Genomic DNA, 11851 nt, shown 5'->3' with positions numbered 1-11851 from the left:
ATAGTGTCAAATTTCAAAATCGCGATTAACTACAAAAAATTATACGATTAATCCAGATCAAAAAAATTATCAACTGACAGCACTTATTTATAGAAAACTTTATTACAGGTATGTTATTAACTCTTATAATAATTGTATAGCTAAGAGTATTTCTGATGCTTTTGTGTCATACTTTCATTTAGTTTGCCGGCTTTCTGCCACCACTTACTGCGCATTTGCTGAAATTTGTGTATACAATGGGAAGTTTATTGACAAGCAGCTTCACAAATAGTTAGATATTAAAGGTGCAATCAGAAACTTTTGTTTTTGTGTCATCTTGGACTTACAGTGACACCTAGCGGCTTGGATGCAGCATCATTTAAAAAGTTCCAGATGCCATTGTAGAAATGTAGTATTCACAGTCAGCCATGATTACTTTATCAATGATTGAAAGTGTCAAATAACAGGATGGTTACGAGATTAAGTAGTATTCAGCTGGTCATGTGATTCTATTATGGCAGCCCCCATGTGTGGACCCTCTCCAAGTAGAATAAAACAGCTTTCATAAGGTTACTGATATGACTGGAGACTTCATTATAATGTGAGTGGTCATGATTTCTAACATATTTAGCAAAATTACAATTCACGTCTTTTGGAATTAAATTTTTTTTAATGAGGAAAAAATTACTGAGTGCACTTTTAATGACATATCCTGTATTATGTTCTCATGTAATTGGTCGTTTAGGAAAATATCTAAATCGTTTAGATAACTTTTGAACACGCTGAACTTGTGGGCTGTAATGAATGGCGACACTGTAGCTTTAAGGAGGGGGCGGGCTGCGCAGGGATGACGCAGAAATAATAATGAAGGGATGCTTCAAAATTCCTCCTAGACTGCAGCGTGTGTGGTGAGTGACCAGCCACACACTTCACACATCCTAACAAGAGTTATTACACAGGGAACCGGAGAGTTTAGACAGAGACCCAGAGAAGACTTCAAACGGGGAAGAGGGGCTCTGGAGAGACTTGCAGGAGCACACACGACACAACTCAGTCATTAAAAGAGATTGTGGGATTTTAACATATACTAAGTGAAATTAAGGATACGTCTTAATTGACATGACCATTTAACTTGGGGGAACAAAAATAACTCAAAAAGCTTAGGACTCAGTGCAAAAAAATCAACAGTTACTGCGTTTATTGATTTAAGAACATTTTAAACATGTCATGTTTCATGTCACTCTGTCTGTGCATTTGGGGAGCACTCATGATGCCTGGCAGCACAAGTGCACTGAATGAGAACATCGACGTGCTGGTCCTGTTGCCTCTCAATAACACATACCTGTTTTCATACCCGAGAGTTTTTCCATCCATTGAGTACGCGAAAGAAACCCTTGGCAAAGAAGATGAGTTTGCGGGATTGACGTTCACTGTGCGCTATGAGAACTCGGCGTGCGGGATGGATGCTCTGTACGCGCTGGTGGACATGCAGAGAGACGAGCGTCCCGACCTGGTCCTCGGTCCGGTGTGCGAGTACGCGGCCGCGTCGGTGGCGAGAGTGGCATCGCACTGGAACATCCCAGTAATCTCAGCAGGTGCTTTGGCCACCGGCTTCAGCAATAAAAACAGCGAGTACTCGCATCTCACGCGGATCGCTCCAACTTACCTGAAAATGGCGGAGACGTTCCAGACGATGTTCGGACATTTCGGCTGGAGAACGGCACATTTGATTTACGACGATGATAAAGAGGAGAGAAACTGTTACTTTACCTCGGAGGGGGTTTATACCGTCCTAGAAGAGTACCACATCTCCACAGATTTCCTTGTGTTCAACTCTCAGGAAGAGAGGGTAGACGCCGACGAGATCGTAAAGTCCGTCTATGGGAGTGAAGGTATACTAGTTTACTCATTTGTTGTGATTTAGCAGATGCGTCGTCTTACAGGACACTAATTACAGGGAGCAATCTGAGTTTCGGTGCCTTGCTTGAGGTGATGGCTTACACAAGTGGAATGGAGGGTATTCCACTGCTGAGTTTGAGCCTTTCATTCACCAGACTAGATCTTTTAACAATTACACTAAAAAATATGTTAACCTAAAAATGTGCTTCATATGGTAACATGTAAATTATCTGGTCAAAAATAGTATTAAACATCAATGAATCCGCCTGAATGCATTAGGTAACACCAACAAAACATTTTTTAAGGGTTGGTTCCGGTGGAAATAGCTCCTTAAAGGAATGGTCCGGGTTCAAAACATGTTAAGCTCAATCAACGGCGTTTGTAGTATAATGTTGATTATCACAAAAACTAATTTCAACTCTTCCCTCCTTTTCTTGAAAAAAAGGAAAAGAAGCAAAAATCTAGGTTACAATGAGACACTTACAATGGAAGTGAATGGGGCCAATTTTTGGAGGGTTTAAAGGCACTTACATTACTTCTGTTAAAAATCATGTATTATTTGAGCTGTAAAGTTGTTTAAAATAATCATTTTTATGGTCATTTTAGGGTTTTAGGGTTTGTTGACATGACATCGTCATGGCAACAAAGTTGTAAAATTGGCTATAACTTTACACAGAAAAGGTTAGTGAGTGATTTTATCACATTAGAATCATGTCGACACATATTGTTTACATCTTGTGGCTATACTTTTAAAACTTTGAGTATTTTAACATTTACAGATTGGCCCCATTCACTTCCATTTTAAGTGCCTCACTGGAACCCAGATTTTTTGGTAATCAATATTATGCCTCAAATGCTGTCGATTGAGCTTAACTTGAATTGATCCTGGAATATTCCTTTAAGGTAACAATTGCAGGTTACCATTTTTATAGTGTAGATCACACCACAAGTGACTGTAATTCACATTTATAAGCTACAAAATAGATCAGGTTGCATGTTAACAAATAAAGTCACAACAAGCAATAAAGTCACCTGGAGACGGTGCGCAACGGCTTAACCCGTCCGTGTCGCACATGGTCCATAACAACGTTCTGCCCCTAGATTTTTTCTTGATTTTATTTTTTATACTTTTTGTTGCCATTGATACCTGGTAATCATTTAGATCAAGTCACCCATTCTTCTTTTGTTTCTGAATGGTGTCCAGAACAACTAGCAGAGATGTAAAACTTGGTTAGGAAAGGTAAGCTGTCATTGCCAACTCCTCAAACACGCTGGTGTTTTGAAAAACATGGTTTGTTCTATGAAGCAATCAAGCTTCAATGTATTGTAGAGAATATTTGCTTTTTAAAAAAGCTTTAAAGTTCAAATAAATAGATAAAGATTTTTATTTCTGAAAATTCAGTGTAGTCAGATTTTTTGTTCTGTTTTCTGCAGTAAGTTGTGACCAACTTTACAGGTCAAGAGGATGGATTTGCAAAGAAAATGTTAACAAAGTTTTGTAGATTCAAAGAATCTACTTTGAAAAGATGGAAGACCTCTCCAAACCAAATGTCATGTCTCTGGAAATGGTGTTTGCCACCAAATGATAATAGATAAAAGGGAACACATACCCTACTCAGGAACATGCTGCCAGGGTTGGTGTAACACAGAAGAACAATATAGAAAATATAAAAAAAATGCAACATGCTGATATTTTCCTAACTCCTCTCTATATCAGCGTGGGCTGCAGTACAGTAGACATTGCAGCTGGTTTTTAAAGGCAGGTAAGAGGTCAGTTGCGCTCCATAAGAAAACGTGGAAAAAATGATCAGGATTTGACAGACGGTCAACACTGAGCAAGAGCTGTTGAAATTTTTGGGGAGCAGTTGTGGGCCTTAGCACTTCTCTAGACATCCTCGAGCACTTTTTAACAGCTTCTCTCGTGGCGAGTAAAGTCATGTGCTGTCTGCCTGGCTGAATCTCAATAAGAGAGAGGAGCTCCCTGGAGCTCACTGCTACTATTGGTGTTGGACACATTATGGCGCTAAAAGATATGCCTGCTGTCAAAACTATTAACTGTCTGATGTTTTAGTCTGGTTTCAAACATCATATCCATCTACCCCAAATGCTGTTTCACAGAAAGTCTGACTTTGCACCTCCTTACTTATCCTGTTTCATAAACAGTGCATTTCTCACATTCCTACCAAGGATGTTGTCGATTTTCAAAAATATTCATATATCCCTCAATACAGAGGACCTTCACAAGGCCTAGCCCCCTGTATTACTTTTCTAAGTCAGTTCCATGCATTGAAATTAACATCTTAGGTTTCTTGAGCTAGAGGATATTGCATGAACTCTGGTCATTAAAGGAATGTTCCACCAATTCTGAAAATGTCAGTATGGCAGACTGAAACAGGGTAGGAGGTTAATGCTGTCTTGGGGCTGTTTTGACACTAACAGTGTCAGGGTTAAAGCTTTCAAGGCATTTTATAATGCTTTTCCTTTTTCTACCAATATACAACAGCTTATTAGCCTTTAATTAAGAGCTCCTTGAAATGTTAAAATACTCAGAACACCTAAAGAGTTAAAATATGGAATACATATCATATGAAGCATATAAAGACAGTCAGAAACTTCTTTAGATCTGTCCTTCACAGGTCATGCAGAGATTTGAACATGGAATCTCAGTGATGGGATGCATTTTTTAGGCCACCACCCAAACACTCAAGGCAAAATTTGACCTCTGTGTTAAAGGAATAGTTTACTCCAAAAATTAAAATTCTTTGAAAATGTATTTACCCTCATGTTTTTATTTTTTCTGTGGAACACAAAAGGAGAGCTCTTGCATACAGTGACATTTCGATGGCTGTCAAGTTCCAAAAATGACAATAAAGATGGCAAAAAAAATAAAATAAATAAATAAAAAAGAAGAAGAAAAACACCATAAAAGTAGTTGTGTGTATTCCAAGTCTACAGCCATTCAGTGGGTTAGTGTAGGATTCTACCCATTCATTTGTATGGTATACGCAAATGGTGCAACATGATCACACAGGAAGTCGGCATGTTGTTTCCGAAACTTCCAGTACCCTAGGATCGGCCACATTATGCCGACTCACTGACAAGTGTCATCTCCTATCAGTCATTTTTTAATTGGCTCATCAGTGTGTTGCGTCAGCAGCGTGGAAGACCCGAGTGCGGATCCCTCATTGAAACCAGGAAGGAATCGTGTTTGCATAATCATTGACGAGCGTGATTCAAGTGTTTCATTTTTCCCTCTAATATTACATTTTTACTCCACTGATGATTAGGTTTAGGCTTGGGATTTTGGTTGGGGGGTTCAGTTTAAAAAATATGCATTCCTTTTCATATATTACAGCATGTTTAGCTTAAAACAACTCTCTTCATAACTCGCTTTTGGTGCCCCTCCGTGGACATTTCACCCAGAAAATGGAGCACTTACCGCTTTGTCCACTGGGGGCAATGTTTTGAATTTCATTAAGCACAGGTCGATTTTAGCTAAAGAAAAGTCACCTACTGTCTGTCGGTCTGAAAGGTGACTGCTGTCGTAAAACACGTTTGACTGTTACACTTTCTCCAATAGTAGAACCACAGAGGTTATCTCCTTATTTATAAGACGATCTCTGCTGTTGTGTTCGGTTACTACACATGTGAGTGCCAATTATGTAGACACATTTTTCATGAAACAATACGTCAATCTTATTTTTGCGAAATGAGAAAAGTAGACAAGCTTCCATACTAAAAGAGAAACATGGGTGAAATTTCATATTCTTTGATTAAGTTGAAAACACCACAGTGACGTGAAAAAAATTATATTTTACCATGGCAAGCCTTGGACCCATAGCATGTCTGTGTATTGTGTGGCTTGGAGAATACAGCCATAGAGCAGCATCATATCCATGTACAACACTTTGTTATTTGAGGAGCTGGTGGTGTGTTTATTCTGTGTTATTGCTGTGCTTATGAACAGTTTTCCATTTTTCTACCTGAATTTGTCTGCTTTTAAGAAGGTAACATTAAAAATAACATTCTTGAGCGCTTTTACAGATTGTGACAGGTGACCAGATAGTTGGCTGTGGCACTATGGTCATAAAAGTTTGTGATTATATTACTATAAATTATAGACATAGACACTGTATATATTAGCATATATTTTAAATGCTAAATGGTGCGGCCTGTTCCATGAGGTAGATTGCTGGCATTAGAATTAGTATTCCACGCATGTAGGCACCTCATTGTTTTGTTTTCAGGGGCTAATGAAAGGTGGTTGAAGTATCGTAGTAGCGAGTACTGATACAGTACAGATGGTGAAGATGCAGATCTGATGCATCTGGGTATCTTTGGTAAGTTTATTTGCATGTCATTTAAACTTAAAAAAATTTAGTTTACAATGATATTCAATATTTCATTGACTAGGAATGGGAATCATAAGGGGTTCCAATTCTGATTCCACTTCCGAGACAACTCTGGTAAGTAAGCCATTTGTTGGCTGATTTTCCCGAAAAGTGTAAACACTGTGGCTCTGTGGCACTATCAAACAAAACATTGCTCTGTTTGTTTGAGCATCCCAACCAACCTAACGCAGCATTATTGGCTCAACCAATGGAATTAAATTTGGGCTGGGCTAATTGTTAGTCTGACCAATGGAAGTTTTAATGCTTTTTAGGAAGCACGGGTGCGTATTTTTGTAGCTGCATGTAACTTGCAAAAAAATAAAAAAATAAAACATGCAACAGAAATCCACTGCTGAATAGCAGCAGAAGAATCACTGGTAAAGTATTGTTCAGTGTTCCGTCCACATCGCCAAAAGAATGCAGAATGTCAAGAAAGTCATTAATGGAACCAAACATCATGAAAATTATTGTGTTCCAGTATGATTTTTTTAAACAATCAGTTATATAAATCGATGCAAATAAATTTTATTTTGCTGCTTTTTATAAGAGCATTCTTCACTATCTACTCTCTCACACAGTTTCTCGTAATGACAAGCCAGAGCAGATTGCCAAATAGTTCTTGTTTGCCTGCAGTCATCTTTAGAAATGAGGTAGAGGACGTCAATAGGACATTCTACAGCGCCCATGATGCCTGATTTGATTCATAGAGCAGTGCAATGCCCTTATTTTTGTTGTTGTCAGTCTTCGTTATGCAGCTTTGAACCTGTTACATGATGCAGTGGTGCATCAATTGGCAGAGCTCACAGCTTTGGCAAATGTAATAAAATACAGATATTTTGAAAGACTGATTCAAATCATGGTTTAGCACCTGTTTCAAGAGAGTCAGTGGAGTGGCAATGTTTGTGCTCAGTATCAACTTCAAAAGCAGGGATTGTAGGGTTGGGCAAGTTTAAATAGTGCAAGTCCATGCAAAAATCTTAGTAAATCCAAATTGTGACTGAGCCAATCTGCACAAGCATTTATGATAGCATTTGGCATTAATTTTAACAGATCAGACAGAGAAACTGCGTAACGCATGAAATTGTTTATAAGTAATGATTGTTTGTATGATATCCAATATACACAATTTTGCCAATGATGTGCATAAACTCTCACATTCACATTATTTTGATTGCATATAGGGATGTCAGGAGAATGGTCACATCCCCTCTCTGTTTGTCTTGACTTTATATGATAGTAAATTTGTGTATTGTCTTTTACGTCCATGCTAAACATGTATGTAAACATCTGTTTTGTCAGATCTCCACACTGAGGCTAAATGTCAGACGATAGCGCACTTTAATGAAGATGACGTACAGTGTTGCAATGTTTTGACAGTGAATGACGTGAGCACAAAACCACAAACTGGCTTGTTGCAAGCCTGCAGAGTGGTCCTCGGGGACACACACGAGTGATTTTACTGAGCCAGAGATATGTCATTATAGCCCTGCTTATTTTGCATTCTGTGCCATGCTGCCAAAACTGGACAGAAGGCAAGACAGTAAACCCTTATACTCAGTAGCGATATAGAACGAGTTTGCACAGCGATATTATTTCCATGTGCATGTTCACACTATGCTTTTATATAGACCCCCAGGTGCCTTAAATGTGGCACAACCGACGCTGTAAGTGTGCCATGTGTTGCCCCTTCACATTCCTCAGCTCATTTGTAACTAGTGTCAGTGGGAAAATCCAGATTTTTGAAATATTGCTGGCTGGAGCCGTACCCCATGGAATCACTGGAGAGTCAACACAGGGCCTGTAGTGTGCTGTGCGCTCTGTAATTAAAGGCTGCTATAGTGCAGGAATACTGAGGTGAAGTTTGTCCCACTCAGCTGAGGATATTTCAAGCAGTGCATTACACTGACTGGGCTGTGGGGAAAGTTCCAATCCTCTGAATCTTCCTATTTATGGGACACTTTGTGACTTTTTTAAAAACCTCTGTTTGCTTGCTTGTTTGTTTATTTATTTTTGACCTCCTCGCTCCATGGGAAAATATTTCGTACCTCAGACTGTTTGACTGGGTCAAAGAGAAGTTATTCTATGGTACTTGCGTGCTTATGCTTACATAATTTAATAAATGCCGGATTCAGTGTCCATGTTCTGGTAAAGCTGGCCAATGGCATAAAGGTCATAATTGATCTTAAAAGAACAGCGCTGATCACTTTCTCAGATCGAGAATATAATACCTTAATTGGCGTGTTTGATTCACGGCCTGTAAAACTCTTATGAGAACACAGTGCACAGAACGAGTCGTTGTTGGTGGTAACTTTGCCTGCAGAGGTCTCTCGCCTGCCACGGACCCTTTTTACATTTCAGGGTTTGGAACGCAGAAGTAAACTATAGCATAGTAAACTACTATACAGGTACATGGGATGACATAGCAAATATTATTTTTGCGTTCCTATTTGCTCCAACAGCAAAAGAAAAAATCCACTGTTACGTTTACACAACTTTCAAAACAGGAACAAAATACAGATAGCTGGATTATGGCAATCAGAAGGGAGAAAGATGCCAAATGTACCGTCACTCCCTCAGCAGCTTTATTTGAAATCCCATTGCAACAGTGGTGACTAGTTTTTTTATTATTATTATTAATTAATGCCAAATATAGTGTTATAAATGTACATTAAATGGTGTAAAATTTGAAAACGTAAAGTTATTTAATAAAAGTTCATACCGTCATGTCATATCGACAGCATTTGTGGCATAAAGTTGATTACCACAAAAAATTATTTTGACCCTCCTTTTCTTAAAAAAAGCAAAAATCTGGGTTACAGTGAGGCACTTACAATGGAAGTGAATGGGGCCAATTTTTGGAGGGTTCAGAGGCAGAAATGTGAAACTTAGGATTTTATAAAAGTACTTACATGAACTCTTTTGTAAAACTCAGGTATTGTTTGAGCTGTAAAGTTGTTTAAATTGTTGTTCTTACAGTCATTTTAGGGTTTTTAGACTAAATCGTCATGGCAACGAAGTTGTAAAATTGTAAATAACTTCACACAGAAAAGGTTAGTAAGCAGTTTTATCACACTAAAATCATGTTAACACATGTTGTTTATGTTTTGTGGCTATACTTTTGAAACAGTATGTTAACATTTATGGATTGGCCCCATTCACTTCCACTGTAAGTGCCTCACTGGAACCCAGATTTTTTGCTTTTTCTTAAAGAAAAGGAGGGACAAGTCGAGATATATTTTGTGGTAATCAATATTATGGCACAAATGCTGTCAATTGAACTTAACTTGCATTGAACCCGGAATATTTCTTTAAGGCTGAAATGTGTCATCACAGTCTGTGGACATGGTCTATTATTGTGTTGTGTTTTGAATGACAAGCCACTCTGTCCATTTTCGTTCCTTTTGCAGTGGTCATCATGTGCGCTAAGGCGGACACCGTGCGAGAGATCATGCTGGCTGCTCATCGACACAAATTAACCAGTGGCAGCCACATCTTCTTCAACATCGAGCTTTTCAACTCCTCTTCTTACGGTAAAGTGCAGTGCTCACATTTCTTCACTTGTGTTGTGCACTTATTACAAAGCTTATTTCCATTCTCAAGATGTGCCATAATCAGGCCAGATTGTCCTACTGTGACCCTGGAGCACAATGAGGCTATCTGCACTGTGAACTGAATAAGAGGCCCAGCTCTTCTGCTTGATAGAGATTACATTGAAGAGATGCAGTCTATGAAACATTTGGCTCAACGCAATAGTGCCTGGATAATGTCTGGCATGCAGGTCATCAGGATGTTCCACAGATGTTCCAGTGCATATCTAAAAACCCCATTGTTGCAGCAAAAGTAATGCAGATATTCCAGGCCAAACATAAATCTATCATTATCTTGAGAAATTTACTTTCCTATAGCAATCTTGGGGTACAGTATGTTCCAGTTTCATTTTTAAAATGAATAGTTCACCCCAAAATGAAAAGTTTGCATAATTTACTCACCATCATGTCATTCTAAACCTGTATGTTTCCTTTGTTCTGTGAAACACAAAGGATAACATTTTCAGAATGCTTTTTTCTCTACACTGAAAATGGATGTCAAGCTTTAAAAAGGACAGAAAAGTACCATAAAATTAGTCTGCTTGGCTTAAATTCCATCTCTTCTGAAGCCATAGTTTAGCCACATTATAGTGTGAAATATAGTGCACAAGCATTTCTGGGAAGTACTTGTAATTTGATTAGATTACATTTTCAAATATTTGTAATCAGATTACAATGACTTTTTATGGATTGCATTATTAGATATGAATCAGGCAAAAGTAGTAAATTGTTCATAATTTATTGATACCTCTTAGTCATCTTTTTAAATAATAAATTGTTTTTATTCTAAATTGCACCCACAAACCTTATACTAGCCTCCAGCCATAATTACACTGAAGATGAATTAGTTTTAGTTTTATGAATTGCTTTTGTACTCGGATTCAAAAATGTACATGAATGCTTTTGTGACAACTTTTTAGAATTTTTTTCTGTTTTTTGTGATGATTCACAAATATTATCTTTTATCACACATGGATGGCGTTTGAAATGCCAAAATTTCTGGAGCAAGAACATTTTAGTGCCTTTTTAAAATTTACTCACAAACAGACAAATGCAGAGTTAAAAACATACACAAAAAATCATATCAATTCTCATATTTTGATCCATAAAGAAAGTTTTCTTTAATGCATTTAAGCAATATTGTCAAAATGGTACAAGTTTATTCTACTTAAATGTATGTGACAACAAATAAACAAGAATTAGATCAGAAGTAATCCAAAAGTAATCCAGAACAACCAGATTAGATTACTTAAAATGTAATCCAAGTGGTGCTTTTGTTGTCCTTGTTGGAGCTTGACAGCGCCTGGTTACCATCCGCATTCATTGTACAGCAAACAGCAGCTCAGACATTCTGCTTTACTCCTTTTGTGATCCACAGAAGAAAGACATACATGAGGGTAAGTAAGTGGTGACAGAATTTTCATTTATGGGTGAATTACTCTTTTAAATTACAAAAAACATGAATTGAGTTGTTTTTATTACAATAAAAACATAATTATTTTACAGGGGACGGATCCTGGAAGAGAGGAGACAAATATGACAATGATGCCAAGGCTGCCTACAGCTTTCTCAATACTGTAACATTACTTAGGTCCACCAAGCCAGAGTTTGAGGAGTTCTCCTTGAAAATGAAAAAGTCACTACAGCTATCGGACATCCCTGTTTGTGAAGACTGCAGTGCTGTACGTGAGTCTTTGAAATAAAATTACTGCATACAATGTTTAAAAGTCACTTTAAAAACGTAACGATTTTGTTAATATGCTAATCAAATGGCATGTTATATTGGTCTGGTCCTTGCAAGTATAAATTCCTGGCAACATTTTCTTATCTATTTCATAATTGATAAAGCACTAATTTCTCTGTGGTGGTTGAAGTTTAGAAAAAAACATGCAATAGAGACTAACCTTAACATTTTAAACTGTGAAACTGCATTGTAAACACCATCCCTTTTTGTCCCAAACTGGAAATATATAAGCAAATCAGTCTGTCAATCAA

At 37.8% G+C, this 11851-nt stretch overlaps 1 protein-coding gene across 2 annotated transcripts in view; it reads left to right on the top strand.

The window, feature by feature from the left end:
* Nucleotides 1–902: 902 nt before the first annotated feature.
* Nucleotides 903–11851, top strand: part of LOC127429569 (atrial natriuretic peptide receptor 3-like) — a 33219-nt gene continuing 22270 nt past the window's right edge. For both annotated transcript variants that reach the window (XM_051678700.1, XM_051678692.1), the window contains exons 1-3: nt 903–1871; nt 9677–9799; nt 11363–11538. In XM_051678700.1, the coding sequence (XP_051534660.1) occupies nt 1202–1871; nt 9677–9799; nt 11363–11538 (969 nt within the window). In that variant the 5' untranslated portion in view covers nt 903–1201. The remainder of the gene's footprint in view (nt 1872–9676; nt 9800–11362; nt 11539–11851) is intronic.

The sequence above is a fragment of the Myxocyprinus asiaticus genome, chromosome 3, assembly GCF_019703515.2.
Source record: "Myxocyprinus asiaticus isolate MX2 ecotype Aquarium Trade chromosome 3, UBuf_Myxa_2, whole genome shotgun sequence".
Classification (NCBI taxonomy): domain Eukaryota; kingdom Metazoa; phylum Chordata; class Actinopteri; order Cypriniformes; family Catostomidae; genus Myxocyprinus; species Myxocyprinus asiaticus.
The sequence above is the reverse complement of the archived record's forward strand: the minus strand, read 5'-3'. Positions and strand labels throughout refer to the sequence as shown.